General features: G+C 45.6%; 1 protein-coding gene across 6 annotated transcripts in view; it reads right to left on the bottom strand.

Annotated features, from left to right (window-relative positions):
• Positions 1–366: 366 nt before the first annotated feature.
• Positions 367–19,423, bottom strand: part of AMOTL1 (angiomotin like 1) — a 75,832-nt gene continuing 56,775 nt past the window's right edge. For all 6 annotated transcript variants that reach the window (XM_033146141.1, XM_033146144.1, XM_033146143.1 and 3 more), the window contains 7 exons: positions 16,761–16,906; positions 15,247–15,396; positions 9,682–9,872; positions 7,001–7,126; positions 4,972–5,198; positions 3,156–3,431; positions 367–1,543 (listed from right to left, as the gene is read on the bottom strand). In XM_033146141.1, coding sequence (XP_033002032.1) covers positions 1,434–1,543; positions 3,156–3,431; positions 4,972–5,198; positions 7,001–7,126; positions 9,682–9,872; positions 15,247–15,396; positions 16,761–16,906 — 1,226 coding nt within the window. In that variant the 3' untranslated portion in view covers positions 367–1,433. The remainder of the gene's footprint in view (positions 1,544–3,155; positions 3,432–4,971; positions 5,199–7,000; positions 7,127–9,681; positions 9,873–15,246; positions 15,397–16,760; positions 16,907–19,423) is intronic.

The raw sequence follows: 19,423 nt of genomic DNA, 5'->3' as shown, positions 1-19,423 counted from the left end.
AGGTTTCTGAGTCTAGAACTGAACTCAACCTCACCCCCCCCCAGCACATTCTCCTGGTTACCTCCTGCTCCCCCTCGCCCAGTTTTCTTAATTTCAGCAGTATAATGGGGGAGGGGGCATTTTCTGCTGCCGTTCTTAAACAAGTGGGAATGAAAAATCCTTGCTGATCTACTTGAAACCACCCAGATATCTAGGTGGCTTCCTATGCTGTTGTTACATAGGATTCCATGCCTGTATTTGACAAGGGAGAGCCACAGTTCAGTAATAAAGCAGAAAGTTCCCAGATTCAGTTCCCCAATATCACCAAGCAGAGCTGGGAACATCCCCTGAAACTCTTAAGCCCATGAAAGTTTATGAGACCACAAATCAGGTTTTAAGGTGCTTTTTAATGACTATTTTTGTTTGGCTGGTAGGTTTCTGGCCCCAGCAGAACAACCCAGCCGCCCAAAGTGGCTGGGGAAACCCAGTCAGATGGGCGGGGTATAAATAATAAAATATTATTATTATTACTACTGGAAAGAAGTAACTAAGTCTCACCTGTAATGCGTGAGATAACATTAGATTTGAAGCCAGTGGCAGCCAACGTTGTGCTCTCCAGATGTTACAGGGCTACAGCTCACACAACTCCTGGCTCTTAGCTGGGGCGAAAGGGAGCTCTAATCCAAGCACATCTGGAGAGCCCCCCCCCATCAGCTACCCATGTTCTAAGCCCTCTTAGCAAGGAAGGATCCTGCTGCTTCTGCGCTGGCAACAGCATGCTGTCGTTGCTCAATAAATATTAAATAGAGGCGAAGAGTTGCGAAAATTTATGGAAAGGGCACGTCACTCTGCACCCTGTTTTTAACCATATCTCTCTCTCTCTCTCTAAAGGTGGGTAGGAGGGAGATTAAAACAAAAACAGCAGGAAGAAGGCAGTGGGATGGTGTCTAAATATAGGGAAGTCCTGCTCCCTCGTCCCAGGGGTGCATGTTGCACAAAACATTTCACAGAGGGAATGTGGCTGCTCTGGTTAGCTAGCAGGCGATTAAAAAAGCAACCACCACTAACTTGGTGGTTGCAGAATTGTCCTCGGCATGCTGACCGTGCCTTCCAAAGTTCCTTCCCCCCGCCCCCCGACAGAAAATGCAGGTGCTCATGTCTTCCTTTTGCCGTCGTTCTTTCAAATCCACATCTTGTTGGCCAATGTAATTTCTTTATGATTGTACGTAGCAGGTATCCCAAATGTCCCATCTCCAACGTCTCACATGCTTTGTGTGCTTTGTTTAAAAGTCTCATTTGCTGTCCAGATTTAAACTTCTTTGGTCCGGTTTTGTCCAGAGCTCTCGAGTTTTGCGCAGCAGCAGCAGCAGTGCCAATGACAGCAGCACCCTCCTCCAGGGGGGCTATGTGCACTAGCAGGGGAAACGGCAGCACCTGTAAACGTGGCCGTAGCTTCAGATAAGGACTTCCATCATGTCTGGATCTGGGAATTCAGGTTTGTGAAGCAGGCTGCTGACCCTGCCGCCTTTGCTGTCCGGTAGCTTGCCATGGCTGGGAGAGTTCTCTGCGGAGAAACAGGGAAGAGGGTGAAAGTTGATCTTGGGTGCACATCGCGTTACCACAATTCCCAACTGTTTGGGTGTGGTTTGGTCAACAAATTTAAAGTACTCTTAATCCACTCTAAGAATCATGGCTTCCTCCAAAGAATCCTGGGAACTGTAGTTTGGCGAGGGCGCCGGGAACTGTAGCTCTGCAAGGGGGGGTGTCGCCTGACAATTCTCAGCACCCTTAACAAACTACAGTTCCCAGGACTCTTTGGTTAAAGTGGTATAAAAGCATTTTAAGTGTACAGCGTGCATGAGACTTGCAAAACCACTGTGAGTGGCGTCTAAGTTAAAGTGAAAACTGATCGCAGAAGAAGGGAAGTTGAGGGAGGGGAGAGTCTACTTAACCATTTTCCTCCTACCAGCTGCTGATTGCTTAAAAGTGTGCTGCTTTCCATGGGGGAAAATATGGGAACCATGTATCTCACTCCCGTCCCCCAGATATGGGAAAGCAGATGCTATTGGAGCAATTCTGAGCAAGCAAACCAGCTGGCAGTGAAAGGGTGCAGCAGATTCTCTTCCCCTGCCAGACACCCACTCAACCTTGCAGCCACCTACAGCTGCTCTGCATAAAAATAAATGGGGGGGGGGGAGAGAGAATAATGGAATTTATATAATGCAACATGCAGTTTGACCTTCAGAGGTAAGTGACGGTCTCCTGGAATTAATCTGAGATATTTTTGGGGGTTGGGAAGAGCATTCTGATGCTATAAATCAGATTTAAAGTGCTGCCTGCGGGGGGAGCAATAACTTGCTCCTTTAGAACTGATGCACAATCCTAAAGAAAAAGACAAATTCTCATGTTGCTGCCCTACAGATCTCTGGTGAAGGAAGCACACGAAGGAGGGCCTCAGATAATTGCAGGGTCCTGGTCGGTTTGTATGGGGAAAGGTGGTCCTTGAGGTACTGTGGTCCTCGGCCATTTAAGGCTTTATAGGTCAAAAACCAGCACTTTGAATTGGGCCTGGAAACTGATAGTCAGCCAGTGCAGTCGGATCAGGATCGGTGTTCACGTGCTCAAGCCATCTTGCTCCGGTGAGCAACCTGGCCGCTGAATTCTGCCCCAAGTGAAGTTTCTGAAACGTCTTCAGAGGCAGCCCTATGTATAACGTGTTGTAGTAATCTAACCTCGAGGTTACCAGAGCACAGGCAACAGAAGTTAGGCTATCTCTGTCCAGATAGGGCCACAGCTGAAGCTGAGAAAAGACACTGTGCCACCAAGGCCACCTGAGCCTCAAGCAAAGGTTCCAGAAGTATCCCCCAAGCTAGGTGCCTGCTCCTTCAGAGGGAGTATAACCCCAAGAGCAGGCAACCTCCCAGGCATCCATTCTAGGAAACCTCCTACTAACAGAGCCTCAGCCTTATCTGGATTGAGCTTCAGTTTATCTCTCATCCAGTCTATTACAGAGGCAAGGCAACAGTCTTTTTAAAGCTTTCTTTTCTGCAGACAGAATTTCATAATTCTAGGTTCTGCACACTGCAGTTCAAAACACACACACACACACACACACACACATGCCCTGCTCCTGTTCCCAGGCCCATTCCAGGCCGACGGTGTTCAAGTTTACTCACCCAGCCTCTCTCCAACGCCTCTGCCTGCAGTGTGCCTTAGGGCTGGGCTGCCGCCCGGGGTGTTAGTCAATTTCCCTCTGCCCGGAAAAGAAGCAGAGTTTGGCCAGAAAAGTTCAGAGGCTTTGTCCGTCTGAGTGCTGCTGTCTTTGCTCCCCGTCTTAGTGTGGCAGACAGTCACCGGCCACGAGGACATCCCAGAAGACACTGTGGCAGGAGGTGGAGGTGGCAGCAAAGGGATGGGCGACTGGTCCTGGGTCTCCTTCCCTAAGAGCAATCCTAGAGGAGCAGGAGAAACAAGAGAGGGAAAGCACCCCATTGGTTTAATTAAAGTTCTGCTCTGTTTTCCCAAAGGCTCAAAGTGGTTTAAATTAACCACACAGCATGTTAAAACAAAGGGGGGGGGGGAGAGAGAGAGATAAAACACACAATATAAAACACCAGATATGCCCCATCTCCGTTATTTTGTCTTTCCCATACAAGCAATTTAGATTAAAAATGCCAATACCATGGAACCAACAACAAGAAAGTGAACAATTGTAAGCAATGACTAGGAAACGACTGGTCTGTGCAGCTGTACTGTGCCGTGCTTGCCACAGTGAAGCTTTTTGATAACATACTAGCTGAAGATGGCATGGTGGCACAGAATGTCCACAAACATTCCAACTGCTTAGAGAACCAAGCAGGCGAGACGTTTGCAGTACAAGTCCTGTGAGGGAAGGGTAAGTTGCCAATTTGGCCAAGAGTGTCCTGGGGAAAGAAAGGGAATAAGCAGCTTCACTGGGAAGGCTACAAAGAACTTTCGAAAAGCTGGGAAGTAAGGGATAAAGAGATAGGTAGCCTGAGGCTGAAGGAGGGAGGCAGGGGGGAAAAAGGCCCCAAAAGTAGTGGAATGTGGGAGCTGACCATCTGATCTGGATTTGAACTAACCAATACTCTTGTGTCAATTGCAAAGAATAATAATAATTAAAATGTGAATGCACCACTGACAATGTTCTGCATTTAAACTTTGCCACTTGATGGAAACAAATGTGATTATTTGACTCAATAAATACCCAAGACATATGCTTGCTCTTGTATGAATTAAAAATTCATATTGCTTATTTTAAATTAAGTGTGTGTGTGTGTGTGTGTGTGCGCGCGCGCCACTTATATTTCTATATTTCAGTATTATTATTATTATTACCCAAGTTCAAAGTGCTATAAAGTGTGAATCCCCAGCTGCCAAGGGCTTTTGTTTGACCAAGTGCATAGATCAAGTGTTTTTAACTGGCTATTTACTCCTTTGGTGCTATTTTATATATTGTCATTTTTACCCTGCATCTTCGGCCACAGGGTCCCCATAAAAATCCATAAAAACTGCAACACAATAAAACACCAACCAAAAGTAAGCAAAAGCAACAATGAATTTACACACACACAGAGAGAGACACAACCACACTATATGTATGAACTGGGTGATTCTGCCTTGTAATGGTGTATCTATGTAAATTTTGTGTGTGTGTATATCTTTTTTTTTTTTAGTGATGGTTGAAATGACCATGATGTTTGTAACAACAAATAAATCCATCCGCTCACTCAGTAAGCAAAAGCAACAACAATCCACTTTCATGAAACACAACAGCCAGAAAAGCAACAAGAACCAGCGGAACTGCAGACTTCCCCAACCTGGTGCCCTCCCTATGTTTTGGACTGCATTGGATGGGCCAAACGCATAAGGTGGCAGGGGCTGATGGGAGTTGAAGTCCAAAGCTGCTCCACTAAGAGATGAGGGAGAGCTGAATCTCTTTGCCAGGGCCCAACTAACACCGAAGCTCACCTATGCTCCCTTTCCAAGTCTTGTCTTCTTTCTTCTCCTCGGTCACCTGGTTGCTGGTGAGGGACGTCTGGCGGGAGTGAGTTCCAGTGGCTGCAGCAATGGATGGGACTGAGCGAGCAGGTCGCAAGCTTGAAGCATCAGTTTTGCCGAGGTCCTTCCTGGACCGCTGCTGAAGCACTTTGATCATGGCATCTTTCTCTATGATTTTTGCATGCAGGTTCTTTATCCTGTTAAAATATGCAGATAAACATGTTCCAGAGATGAGAAGAAGCTTGAAAGGAGATGGTCTGGTCCCACAATGCTGGTATGACAAATTCAGAAGTGCCCAAACTGCAACTGTAGGAGTTTTGCAAAATATACATGATGTATATTTAGTTTCCTGCGTCTGACAGTGAGTGTTTATCGCAGAGAGAGAATATCTGTGGATTCAACCTGATTGCAAAATTATAAAATTTGCAGAAATCCGCTCAATTTTCACAGGTTGCAGAAAGCAGATTTTCCAGGTTCAGAACATTTAAATTCTTTAGCACAGAGAATGCACAATTAAAACTCTAATTTCTAACTGAAACCAATCAAAATGCAAAATTTTACCAAGTGCTTAATAAGGTAAGAGGAATGAATGCCCTATGTACTGTTTAGAGCAGGGGTCCCCAAACTAAGGCCCAGGGGCTGGATGCGGCCCAATCGCCTTCTAAATGTGGCCTGCGGACGGTCTGGGAATCAGCATGTTTTTACATGAGTAGAATGTGTGCTTTTATTTAAAATGCATCTCTGGGATATTTGTGGGGCATAGAAATTCGTTCATTTCCCCCCCCCAAAATATAGTCCGGCCGGTCTGAGGGACAGTGGACTGGCCCCCTGCTGAAAAAGTTTGCTGACCCCTGGTTTAGATAGAGTAACCGAACAGTAGAATGTCTGGAACTCAAAACTTCTACTTCATACACATTGCTGGCACCTGTCTGTCTCCAGAGACAATGGAGAGCACCTTCAAACTGCTACATTAGCAGCACCAAAGTGACCTTCCCAGGGCGCAGGCCTGACCAGCATGTATGAAAGTCCTGGGCTGCCCAGACAACAAGACCACCCTCTCGGCCTCACTGGTCCAAAGGAAAGCAGAGCAATACGTTTGGCATCAGTTTGGCGGCAGGAGTTGCTAGGAGGCGTACAAGGCACCATCCAACCGCCTTAGGGACTCCCCTCTGGATTGGTGTGGGGGTATACTCCTGAGCCTTTTCTTCTCCTGAAGATATCTCAAAGGCGGCAGAGTTTTCCTTCTCTTAGACGGGCTACCTTCCCAGGTTGCCGAGCCCCATCTGCCCCTCACTTCCCTCTACACATCATCTGCAGAAACCGCCTTCTTGAGTGCTGGAACCACTATTGGTTTTGTCTGGTCAATCTGCCGGAGCCTGTCTTTGCTTGCAGGGGAAAGTCCATAACCCACCGAGGGTTTGAGCCATTGGCTACTCTCACCTGGTTTAACCGGCCACTTGAAGCTGGGTGTGGCTGCTGCTGCATGCTGACAGCTTCTAGGAGCCGCAGGCAAGAGTTGAGTGCAGGCAGGGTGGGGACCAAAGGTGGACAAAGTACCCCAGGAGCATGACGTGTCCCCCACCAGAGATACTACTACCCCTTCCATAACACGCCATACAACCCATCATTCACACACACACACACACACACACACACACACACACACACACATATATATATATATATATATATATATATATATATATATATATTCATAGATATATACATATATATATATACACCTGGCCTCCACAGTATTTGGTAAAGCATGCTTTTACTAGAGTCTTATTTGGGTGCTCATGGGGTCAGAGGGAGAGTCCAGCTGCGCATTCACACTGTGCCTGCCCCTTATGTTCCCACCGCCATGCCTTGGAAATAGGGCTTATGCGATGGGGTTGAATTGGTGTGCCTGCCAGAATATCAAGACTGCCAAGAGGCTTCAGCACTGCGGGTGCTCATGTAAATCCTACACAGTTGCTACTTGACAGCTGCTCCTTACGTGTATTCCATGTCCTGACACCGTCGGTTGGCTTGCAAAATCTCTTCTTCCTCCTGCCACATGCGGACCTCCAGGGAGCTTTCACTGTAGCTCCCGTTCCGTGAGTGATTAATGGCTGAGGCATCCCTGGCAACGAGAGAGAGAGAGTGGGGGGGGCACCTCCTTCAGTTTTGATTTGGTCAAAAGATAAGGAGCATAAATAATCTTCCTTATACTAGGTCAGAATATTTGCATCTCCAGCCCAATATTTTCCATTCTGATTGGCAGCTGCTCTCCAAGGGTCTCTGGCGGAGGGAGATCTGTCTCTCAGTCCTTTTAACTGTAGAGGCGTGGGATTGAACACGGAGCTAGAGATGGGCAGAGCTGTCAAAACACAGTTTTTCATAGCTCCACTCTTATGTTGTGTTCTCCACATTTCCACATCAGTTTTTTTTTCCTTTTTAAGTCCCCATGAAAATTTATCAGCTTGGTGTGCATTTCTCCTATACTGTGAACAACCCTGAGATCTATGGAGGAAGGGTGTTCTACAAATCATTTACTTACTTACTAATACATACACATTTTTGTATGCAATTTTGCCTTACTTAGTTATTTACTTAATACCACCTACCATTCACCAGCAAGATCCAGGCAGAGGGCCTTCTCGGTAGTGGCGCCTGCCCTGTGGAACGCCCTCCCATCATATGTCAAGGAAATAACAACTATCTGACTTTTAGAAGACATCTGAAAGCAGCCTTGTTTAGGGAAGTTTTGTATGTTTGATGTTTTATCATGTTTTTAATATTCTGTTGTGAGCTGCCCAGAGTGGCTGGAGAAACCCAGCCAGATGTGCAGGGTATAAATAATATATTTATTATTATTATTATTATTATTATTATTATTATTATTATTATTATTACTACTACTACTACTAAGGTCACAAAAATTTAAAATTCAGTATTAAACATAAACACAGTCTCAAGATACAGAAATAAACAAAATACACATTTTTGCAAAGCAATTTCCCCATATATAATGCGTTCACTACTGTTAGCACTTCTGTGTACACTTTACCTTTGAACACACTTTTGGAACACAAAATACTCAGCTGAAGAACTGCACTGCACGACATGGAGAAGGCTGGCTTTGTTTCAGTTTGTGTTAATGTTTCAGAAAGTGTGTGCTGGGTAGGTTTGCCTTTAAATGCAAACTAAATCTAATTACTCTCTCATTACTCTACCTGGAACTTTCTGCATGCTAAGCAGGTACTTGAACACTGAACTATGTTCTCTCTCCCCACCGTGAGTCATCTGCAACATGAAGCCACAGCAGATTTTTTTTGAAAGCCAAAATCTGCACCCAACCCAAAATAAAAGCAGTAGAAAAGCAGCAAAGTTTTCCACTAGGCAGGACGCGCCAGACAGACAGAGGCTATATATCTTTGGGTGTTTGATTTTCGTTGTTGTGTATACTGTGTATATACGGACAATGACAATAAATAAATCTAATCTAATCTAATCTAATCTAATCTAATCTAATCTAATCTATATACCCACAATAGTAATTTACCACCTGCTATGCCGTGCAGGGCCACCCAAGATGGACAGGTCATAGCCGAGAGTTCAGACTAAATGTGATCCACCTGGAGAAGGAACTGGCAATCCACTCCAGTATTTTGCCAAGAAAACTCCATGGACATAAAAAAGGAGAAGCTTTGAGAAGAAAGTGATAGTGTCCAAGGCATGCTCTGTTTCATGGGGTCATGGAGAGTCGAAACACAACTAAGACGACTGAGCAATGACAAACAACAAATGGTCATCTATATTCACCCCAAAAGTCACCCACTACTGGAGAACACCCACAGCCAAGTCTTTATCCAGGGAACCGACTCATCTTCCTGTAGAGGAATTCTGCAGAATTCAAAGACTATTTGAGTAGTTTTTCACTATAAAAACTTTCCTTCAGGGGCAAATGTGGATCCGTTTGTGACTAAAATGCCACCACTTGCACACAAGACAAGAGGTATCAGCAGGCACGGGAGACGTTTGCAGGAGCACAAGGCATATTTAAAGGAAGGAAAGCCCCCAGGTGCGTGCGGGAGCCTTCAAAGCGTCCCAGTAGGGCAAAGCATGCTTAAGTGGCCACAGAATGCTGGCTGACTGTTGGAGGAGAAAATGGACATTGTGCGGATGGGCATGGGGTGAAGGGTCCTTGACTAGCTATAACACAGAAAAGAGCCCTCCATATGACAGCCTTTTGGCTGCATACACATTATAATTTTAAGGCACATTCTCTCTCTAGAAGATTTCTGGGCATTGTAGCTTACCCATCACAGAGTTACAATTCCCAGGAACCCTTTAGAATTCTTTCCAGTAGGGAAATATATTTCTGTTGTGCTTTAAAGGTATATAGTGCGTACGCAGTTTTTGTTGCAAGTTCCAGTGGTTTATTGTCTGTATCAGGGGGTCCCCAAACTGTTGTTGGACTACAACTCCCATCATCCCTGACCACTGGGTCCTGCTAGCTGGGGATGATGGGAGTTGTAGTCCAAGAACAGCTGGGAGACCCAAGTTTGGGAAACCATGATCTATATACCAATTTGAGTTTCGAGCCCAATGTACTTTTCCCCGTTTTCTTCTTTTTAAAAAAGGCAAAAACAAACAATGCTGACAGAATCTTTCTTCCATTAGCCATTTCCCTACTTTTCCGTGGCAGTTGCCGCCGTGGCGTTCATGGCGAAATGCCGGATGGCGCTCTCTTCGAGGTACTTCTGCTCCCACTTTGTCATGTCGGCTTCCAGAGCCAGAATCCTCTCCTCCTTCTCGCGCACCAGTTCCATTAACGCAGGGACGTTGTACTCTGGCAGGGGGGCTGCCTGGTAGCTCCCTTGCCGCTAGAGAAAAGCAAACGAAAACATAGTTAGCCCACCAGAAACAAATCAAAAACAAGAGGCCTGCTGGAGCCAATCAGTGTTTCATCTAGCCCAGCACCATAACTACTATAACACACACGCCATATTCTTATAACAATAACGGCTTCCTCCAAGGAATTCTGGGCACTGTAGTCTGTTATAGGTGCTGGGAACTGTAGCTCTATGAGGGGGCTGGTCTCCTAACAATTCTCAGCATCCGTAACAATTTCTTGCCAGCATCACCCACTCTTCAACAGGGAACCTCAGGGGGGTGGTTACGACAATTTAAAATTGAGCATTAAACAAACCAGCGTCACAGGAATAGGGCGGGTCCTGAAAACACAAATCTCAGGTGTCAGAGGTGCATCTTCACCATTCGCCAAAAGCTGTATAGTGAAGGTGCTAGATGCATCTGCACTGCTAAAACGACTGCTAAAGCGGTTTAACAGTGCTTTAAATCTATAGTGTGGATGTGATCATCAGCACCTTGAAGACTAACCTGTTTGTTGTTGCATTATACATTTCAATATTTCACCTGCCTTTCTATATATAGCATCTAAAAGCTTCATCAGATGCATGGCTCATTATCCTCAGTTTACAGGTGTATGTGTGTGTGTGTGTGTGTGTGTGTGATGGACAAATCAGTCTATTTATGGCGTGTGCCATTTTCAAATGTGTTCATTGATAGATTGGTTCTGTCGGTTTTTTTGCATTAATCTGTGATTACTCTTTTTAAAAAAGAAAGAAATCTAAACAAAAACATGTACTTAAACTTGCATTTCATCACAAAATACATCTTAAAATACATATTTTATCTCAGTGTACTGTATGCAACTCTAGATGCATTTTATCCTAAAATACATTTCTTTACACGTGGTGATATTTTATTTATTTTATTTGAGGAGAGAACTGTATTCCAAAATCTGGAGAAGTGTGAAAACCTAAAAAGATGGTTGTTTTCCAGTGTGCATTTGCAGTGCTTCCAGAAAGGGCGCTTAATATTGCAAGCAAGTTGGTTCAGATGTTGGCTGATTCGCGTGTGCAATTGACATGCGAGTGTCCAGATGTTTCTCATAGGAATTCTGCCATTTCCCATCCACACCAGTGTGTGGTGCTTAGTGGAATATTTCCATGCTGTGTCGCTCCCCATCACCACCAAAAGAGGAAGGCAGTCAGTCCTTGATCGCTTTGGTTGTCCTCACTAACATTATATACCCTTGTTTTGACAGTTCACTCGCTGATCAGGAAAAGATGTTTGTCTCTCTCTCTCTCTCTCTCTCTCTCTCTCTCTCTCTCTCTCTCTCTCTCTCTCTCTCTCCCCCCCCCCCCCCCCGGATCGAGGATTTGGGGACTGGAGAATCCCCACAAGTGGTACTGCACAGGTACTATAAAAAAGAAAAGTGGCTGCTGGACTTCTGTGACGTGCACTTGAGAGGAATGTGTCATAGATTTGGAGCAGTGCAAGCCTGTTTTGTGTCTTTTGTTTGCTGACACTTGGGTCCTACGTCTGATTTGTCCTGTTGGTTTGTGGACATTCCAAAAGAATGCACCAAAACATCCGTATGCAAATTTTATGCACTCTGTACTCACTTTCACTGTAAAACGTGCACTTTCTGTTGCTTCATTGCTTTTATTCCCCACCCCACCCCAATGCACGTTGAAAGCACTGTTGTGCAAAATGTGGGTTTTTCTGCATACTTTTGAGGATCAAAACTACACGGCAAAAGCTGAGAACTGTATAATCTGATAGCTGGATTCCAATTGGGACGCAAGTTTGGGAACATCAAATCAGGTCCGCCTGCTGCAAAAAGTGGACCAAAGGAATTCCTCCTCCATCCCATGGACAACAGGAAGTGATAACAAAAGGGTTTTAAATGATTTCCAGACTTTCCTTCTGATATGGATGGTCAGGGAGAGCAAGCATTCCGCTGTAGACAAGTAGTTTTCTTCCTCATTCCACCCCAGTTGCTGAACAACTGTGGTTACTTGAAAGAAAGGAACGTTTCACATGACTCATTCCCCTGTAAATGGACTTTCTTTGTGCTCCCCTGCCCCAGTAATCCCCCCACCCTGTTCTAACAAAGAGCAGTGCATATTAAAATGTTAAGTTAGTTCCCATTTCCTTCAATATTTGAAAGTGGCATCTATATGGAGCTTTATTTTATTTATATACCACAACAGTGTGCATGCCATTTTACAAAAAAAACACAACAAAAAAAACAAGAGGACAGACCCCTGCCCTGAGGAACTTACAATCTGAAAAACTTACATAGCTGTAACAGAGAAGGGAGAGAAGCAGAGACACAGCTAAGTGGAGAAATAATATGCTGTTTCAGCTGCATGTACTTAGGGCTTGGCTGCAGGCTGAATTTTTGGTGACATGCACGTTAAGCAAACTAAAATTCTTTAAAATTGGCAGGCAAACCAGATCAAAGAAATGCCTTTCTGTGCAATTGATTTGGCCATCACAATAAGGGTGATTCCAGACTGCGGCTATTTTCAGGTGGGATTCAATCACAAACTGGCAATTTCGGGTTGCGAAATATGGTTGACTGGGAGGGATTCTTGAACCATAGAACCACTTCCCTAAAAGATCAAACTGCTCGCGAGAAGGAAAGTGATGGGGAAATGCACTGGGCAGAGTGGGGCGATGGCTGCTTTTATGCAATGGCATCCGATTGCCTGCAAACAAATCAGGGTGAATGCTCATTGAGCAGGCAAATCAGGATGGGCACTGGATAAACTGGTCGCCTGCTCCCTAAGTCAAAACATATCTAAGATACCGGTACATGATTACAGCTGCTCACACAAGGCATATTTCAACTGGCAAGCATGGGTATCTTTCATTACATGTAGGTCAGTATCCCAGCTAAAGTACACCAGGAAGAGAAAGTGTGTTACATATAATCTAAAAAGCCAGGAGGAGGGGGGAAAACACATGGGAAAGTATTTATGGCTCATGGGGCAAGGCTTGTCGGGGACCTGACCGTCCATAAATAGAGGAGTGTTTAAATAGCTGTTTTAGAATTTGTCTGCCTTGAGTTAACAGGTATGCCATCATCAGAAGATCCGATGCAGTCTCTTTCCTGTACTCAGCACATTTAACAGCATTTTACAAAACAAGGCAAGCTCCTCCTCCGGTCTTCAGCCAGGCCAGTTTGGGCCACAGGCTCTGATCCAGCTACCGTCAGTCATTACAAAGTCCCACAGAAATCGATGGGGAAAGTTCCGCCACACCTCGCTCATGTCCTATGGTTCTCAGTGGGTCTTTAGTGATGACTAACTTGAGCTGGGTCAATGCCTTTATCACAAAATGAATTTTTAAAGGGGAGATAAGCATCCTGGAAATTATTCCCCACCCAATCTTGCAGAGGAATAGTTGGGAGCATTTGTTGGGGGTTCTCAATGAAGTTGAAAGCTCTCTTTAAGGGCAAACGTCAACAAAACCCAATGTATTAATTTTCCAAACTGGCTTGAAATTTAGCAGGACATGCCAAGGTGCTGTTTTTACACTAGTTCATCTGTGCATGGAAATATCCAGAAGGCACCCTCTAAATTCCAATTTGGCAGCTACAACGAGGTCCCCATCAAGTCATACGCAGAAAAGCCATGTAATTGAATCAAAGGAGCCGTTTCCTGCAGCCAAGTGATTAAATTGGTAGAATTTAGTTGAATCTGCTCCCACGAAACGAGTCTTGTGAGCTTGTCTTCTGGCAAATGGATTAGTATAAGCCAATGATTGAATAAACACAGGTGGAATCTCATCTCAAGTGGGAGTTTTCCAGTTTCGGCTTTTAACTGAGAGTGTGCCCCTGGGGACTCCTAATGTGGACTTTTTAAAAAATTAGATCTGAGAAAACTGCAACTGCTCACTCCTGGAAAGCTCCAAATTTGCAGGAATTTGTGAATAAAACCTAGCTTCTAAGATTTGCAAGACTGTGCAAACCACAGGAATCCACCAGATTTTTAATACAGTATACCAGAAAGCAACTTCCCACATTTCAAAAGGAACTTGAGCCAAACGACTTTTCCAGGTGTCCCTGTGCAAGGGCTGGCTCACAGTAGATTTTAACTTGCTGGATTTTTATGCAAGTTCAAGATATCATGCCTGCTTCATAAGACCTATGGCTAACAACACAATGACATTGCTGGTTGTTGTTTTAAATTTGTAATTTATGTTCAAAAGCCTTTTCTGCTCAACCAATGAACAATGTGAAAATTGTCGATATACAGAAATTATTTTGCCTGCATAGTACTAGAACTCAAGATCACATGCTACTGATCTGACTGTAGTAGCATTTTGAAGCCCACAGCTCTCCCTATGAGTTGGATTATTAATATTAAACATGAGCAAAGGACCAAAAATATATATTCTAGGCACTGCAGAGATAGTAAAAAGTAAGGCAGCCCCTGCCTAATGGCTCACAACTTACTAGGCATGATACAAGAGGGAAAAGGAACAGGGAGGGAAGAGGAAAACAAGTATTGGAGCAACTGCTCCTTTATTAGCCAAAATATTAGGTCAGGCTGGTCTCCCCCTTGCTGTCAGGTCATTCCTGGGAGGCAGGAGATGTAGTCTCCCAGTGGTCCATGAGCTGCCTGCAAAGCACACCTTTAAAACATATTTGAAGCATGCCCCCAAAAGAATCATAGGAACTATAGTTTACACCTCACATAACTACAATTCCCAGCACCCTTAGCCAACTATGTTTCCCAGGGTTCTCTGCGGCTAGTGATGAAAGCCGAATTGTTTCTTCCTTCAGATCCGCACTCCCCAGGCAATGGGCTGCGAGCTGAGCTTGGCTCCTACTAAATCAACAGGAACTAGTCAACTGATTTTGGCTACAACCCCTATACCCATGAACAGTAAAACCCGCTGAATTCAATGGGATTTCCTTCTGAGTAGGTCGGTAGAAGACTGCGTGGCTGGTCTGGATCTAACTGTATGGGATCAAATCCAAAGGGTAACGCCTGTAATGATACTATCCTACAAAAAAAACCCAAACAAACCAGCAGCCCAGCAGTGGTGTGGTACCTGTGTGCTGCATGTATGGGAGGGACCGCAGCTTGAACTGTGGGCTTTGAAACATCACAGGTGTGGTGCGCCGGAGCTTTGGACAGGTATATTTCTGCAGGCATCTTCAGCAATGCTAGACTGGCTCTACCAGTGTGTCCAGAGCCCCCAAACCTACTGCTCCCGACCCCATAAGGTGCAGTGACCATTGTGGGGGGGGGCCACTCTGCAGCACCAACACAATGGCCGCCACAGCTGATCTTGATGGCAGGTTGCCATAGGTTTGAACCGAGAAGCTTCAAAACGCTTTTGGGAGACGCAACACCCCAAGTTCTGTCTCACCTGCTGCATCCTCAGGGATTCCAGCTCTCTCTCCAGCCTGGTGCGCAGGCGCCGCTCCATCTGCTCCCGTTTCTCGTAGGCCGCCTGCAGCTGGGTCAAGGCCTGCTGAAGCTTCTCTACCTTCTCAACGTGAGCTTGCTTCTTGCACAGCTGGAGGACAGCAGGGTTGCCACAGGGGGAACACAGAGTCATTAGGAGGAAGTGGGGGGCAACAGCACAGAGCTCACACACAGCAGAAAACAGTGTAAGTTTTATGGAGGTTAAGTCCAGTCACCTCCAGATCTTGGACACCAGGGTGATCCATCTGTCACGGATGCTTTAGCTGAGATCCCTGCATTGCAGGGGGTTGGACTAAATGACCCTCGGGACCCCTTCCAACTCTACAATTCTATGATTCGAAGCAAATCCCAAGCGTTGACGTGCTGCTGCCAGTCAAAGCTTTCAGTCCTAAACTAAAGAGGCTGTTTGTTTGACTCTGTTGTTCACTGCTCTCTCAATATGACAGGAGGCAAGATCCTAAGACTCTAAGCTTTCGTTTTAAAAAACCAAGTTGCCAGACCTCATGACCATGGTGGAAAGATTGACAACTATTCTTGGGGGGAGGGGGTTCAGTGGCCAGAAAATGGGGCCTCAGCACACTACAGATCCCTACCTCTAATCTAACAAAGTTGTTTAACCCTAACAAATGCCACTAATCTTATTTCTAACAACCCTCCCAACTTGATCCCCTCAGAATGGTAGCAGACTGCAAAATATACCAAAATATAAATGCAAAGTACTTTGTTATATAATCCATATATTGGCATAAACCTTTAAGACTGATATTTTGTCTATTTGTGTAGCTAATGGTCCCACCGTTCTCCTGCGAAAATGTCCTTGAGTTTTGCTCCTCTAAGTAATTTAAGATTTTGTGCTGATTTGTCAATAACAGTGGCTTGTCACACTCTCTTATATTAGGATGTTTAGGGAGGAGTTTCGTATTTCCTTGGTTTCTAGCAACCAAGCATATCATGTGCTGGAAAATATTCAGCAGCTGCTGTAAGACAGCAACCCTAAATATACTTACTTGGAAGTAAGCCCCGCTGAGCTCTGCAGCATTGCTTAGAAAACATGGTTTGGATCAGGCTGCAGATGTGAATGCTAACAGCAAAATGTGTTTGTGCAAAACCGCACCATACATTTAAAGCACTCTTAAACCACTTTAAACAGCCATGCCTTCTCCCAACAAATCATGGGGACTTAGCCTTCATCGATCCCTCTTCACAGGAAACTCTGGGGATTGTAGTTCTGTGAGGGGAATAGAGCTCTCCTAGCAACTCTCAGGACCCTTAACAAACTACAGCTCCCAGAATTCTTAGGGGGAAGCCATGAGTGTTTAAAGTGGTGTCATAGAGATTTAAATGTAGAGTGCAGATAGGGCATGTCTGAGAGAGAGAGAGAGAGAGAGAGAGAGAGAGAGAGAGAGAGAGAGAAAGAGAGAAGTGTAGGGTGGTGAACTGACAGTCTGGTGTTACCTCCTCTTCTAGCTTGATGACTTTGGCTTGTGCGCCGTTGAGCGCCTGGTCCAGGATTTCGATGTGCCTTCGCTGCTCCTCGTTGGTCAAGCGCAGGGCTGCCAAGTCCATTTCCAGCTTCTCTTTCTCTTTCAAATGCTCTTTGTCTGGAAAGGGAGGCAATGGCCAGCTGCATCAGAAGCTCCCACAGACCCAGGAGGAACACTGAACAGAAATAAACTCAGAAAGAAGCTACGTGGTGCATTAGTCACGGCAGAGCTGCAGGAACCTTTTCAGCTAGAGGGCCAAGTTCCAGCCAGATGGGCGGGGTATATAAATAATAATTATTCTTATCAACGTGGGTTGACCAAAGATGTAACATGGCGTTTCCCAAACTTGGACCCCCCGCTGTTTTGGGACTACAATTCCCATCATCCCTGATGGTCTTGCTAGCTAGGGATGTTGGGAGTTGTAGTCCTAAAACAGCTGGAGGTCCAAGTTTGGCAAACACTGATGCAACACATTCTACACACCAGCCACACAAAAGCCAACACAACGCTTCCTACCAAGCTCTCCATCCAGGCAAGCGAGAGGCGTTATCACAGTTCAAGGACACGTTTCAGCCAGGAGAAACCACTCAAGAAGGGCACGAAGCAGGGCATGGACTCAGGCCATGGTGTCGTCTGCATAGTCTTAAGGGCCAGGCAAGTAGGCCTGGAGGGCCCCATCTGGCCTCCAGGTCTGGGGATTCCCTGTCCCTGGGTTAGGGTGTCAGACTAGGACCAGAGAGACCCACATTCAAATCTCTGCTCGGCCACTGGGTCACTGAGTCTAACCCACCTCACAGGGCTCTGCTACTACCGTGAGCTCCTTGAAAGAAAGGCGAGCCAGTGTGGTGTAGTGGTTAAGAGCAGTAGACTCGTAATCTGGGGAACCGGGTTCGCGTCTCCGCTCCTCCACATGCAGCTGCTGGGTGACCTTGGGCTAGTCACACTTCTTTGAAGTCTCTCAGCCCCACTCACCTCACAGAGTGTTTGTTGTGGGGGAGGAAGGGAAAGGAGAATGTTAGCCGCTTTGAGACTCCTTCGGGTAGTGATAAAGCGGGATATCAAATCCAAACTCTTCTTCTTCTTCTTCTACATAAAGACTTTCACAGTTTCATCATGGCAGGCTGCAGAGGTGTAGCAAGGCTCCCTTGCCCCCATGGCAAGGAGTGTATCAGTGCTCTGACCTCCATCCCTTGCCAGGAGTGGAGATGCAGGCCAGGCAAACTCCTAGCTATCCCGAGCCAGAGTGAAGAGCCGCAATTTTGCATCTCCCTGGGTCTGTGTCCTTGGCAGCGGCCAACCTGGCCAACCCCTAGGCATGCCCCTGGCAGGCTGTCTTACTCTGTGTCATTTATTATGGAACCTATTTGAACTAAGGACCACTATGACTGTGCACTTGCTCTTTCAGACACCATTTCACATTTCTTACTTTAGAGCTAGCCAGATGAGACTTGGAAGGCCTTCAGATAAAAGCCCAGCTGCTGCATTTGCCCATATCCCTGTCAAACTACATGCACTCTTTAATCACCATAACTGCAGCCTCTTCCGCTGCTTGAAAAGCCAAGCTATTTCGCAGCTAGAACTTTAAAATGTATATTTGCTTGATTCTTCGGCATGTAAAGCCCAGGTCTCTCCTTCCATTTCATCATCACAACTAACCAGAAAAATAGGTTAGGACTAAGGCAGGGGGGCTGGCTAGGGGCTGAGGAGAGTCCAACAACAACTGAAGGGTCAAAAGTTCCTCATCCCTGGGCTAAGAGAGAACAGCTGGGTACAAAGTGATCCAATGAGATTCATGGAGAAGTTTGCCAAACCGACGCTTCCCTGGTTCAGTCCTGACACACCATTCACTAAATCCCACTGGCTCTCAAAAATGTAAGTATCGGTGGGGTATGCTGCTCCTCTTTTATGCCAGCTGTTGATTCTGAAGATGTTTTACTAGTACCAACATCCTATTCCAGTGGGTGTTTCTGTGTTTTATTTAGCCGTGTGCCATTCAAGTGAGCTTTGCTGTGAGTCACTTAAATGCACAGGAATCCACATCACTTCAGCTGTTGCCAAACATTCCAGAATAGCTCTCATGCCCTGGAACGGGCTACGGGTTACCAGATAGCCTTTCGCCAGCAGCAGACATTTATCCGGAGGCCTCTTGACCTTGACGAAGTGAAAGAACCCTCAACAGGATCACGGCGACACAGCACAGATCCTTAGGATTTTAGAGGCCTGTTCCTTGACAGCCCAGGTTCTGCATGAGGACCATGCAATCTCTTCCTCCATCACTACTGCCTTTAGAGTTTTGTTTTGGACTCTAAAGCAGATGAGCTAAATCCAATGGCAATGTTTCCTTAGGATACAAGACCTAAATGCTCACCCAAGCATGGGTTTTCCTTAGTTTTCATTCTCCCTTTTGAAGACACAACAAACCAAACATAATCTGTGGATCGTTTACCAGCCACTCTAGCAAACCAGACTTCCCTTCCACCTCAGTGGCTACTGCTTGCATGATACACTTTCAACTCTAGCTAGAGGGATCAGAGTATATAAATAAATTTGACCTGCTTGAGGAGGTCCTGTATACAACCTTTCTTTCTATTCTTGGAAATACTTCTATCTCCTATTTGTAGCATCTAGCTGTCT

The sequence above is a fragment of the Lacerta agilis genome, chromosome 4 (assembly GCF_009819535.1).
Source record: "Lacerta agilis isolate rLacAgi1 chromosome 4, rLacAgi1.pri, whole genome shotgun sequence".
Classification (NCBI taxonomy): domain Eukaryota; kingdom Metazoa; phylum Chordata; class Lepidosauria; order Squamata; family Lacertidae; genus Lacerta; species Lacerta agilis.
This window is presented reverse-complemented; position numbering and strand designations above follow the sequence as displayed.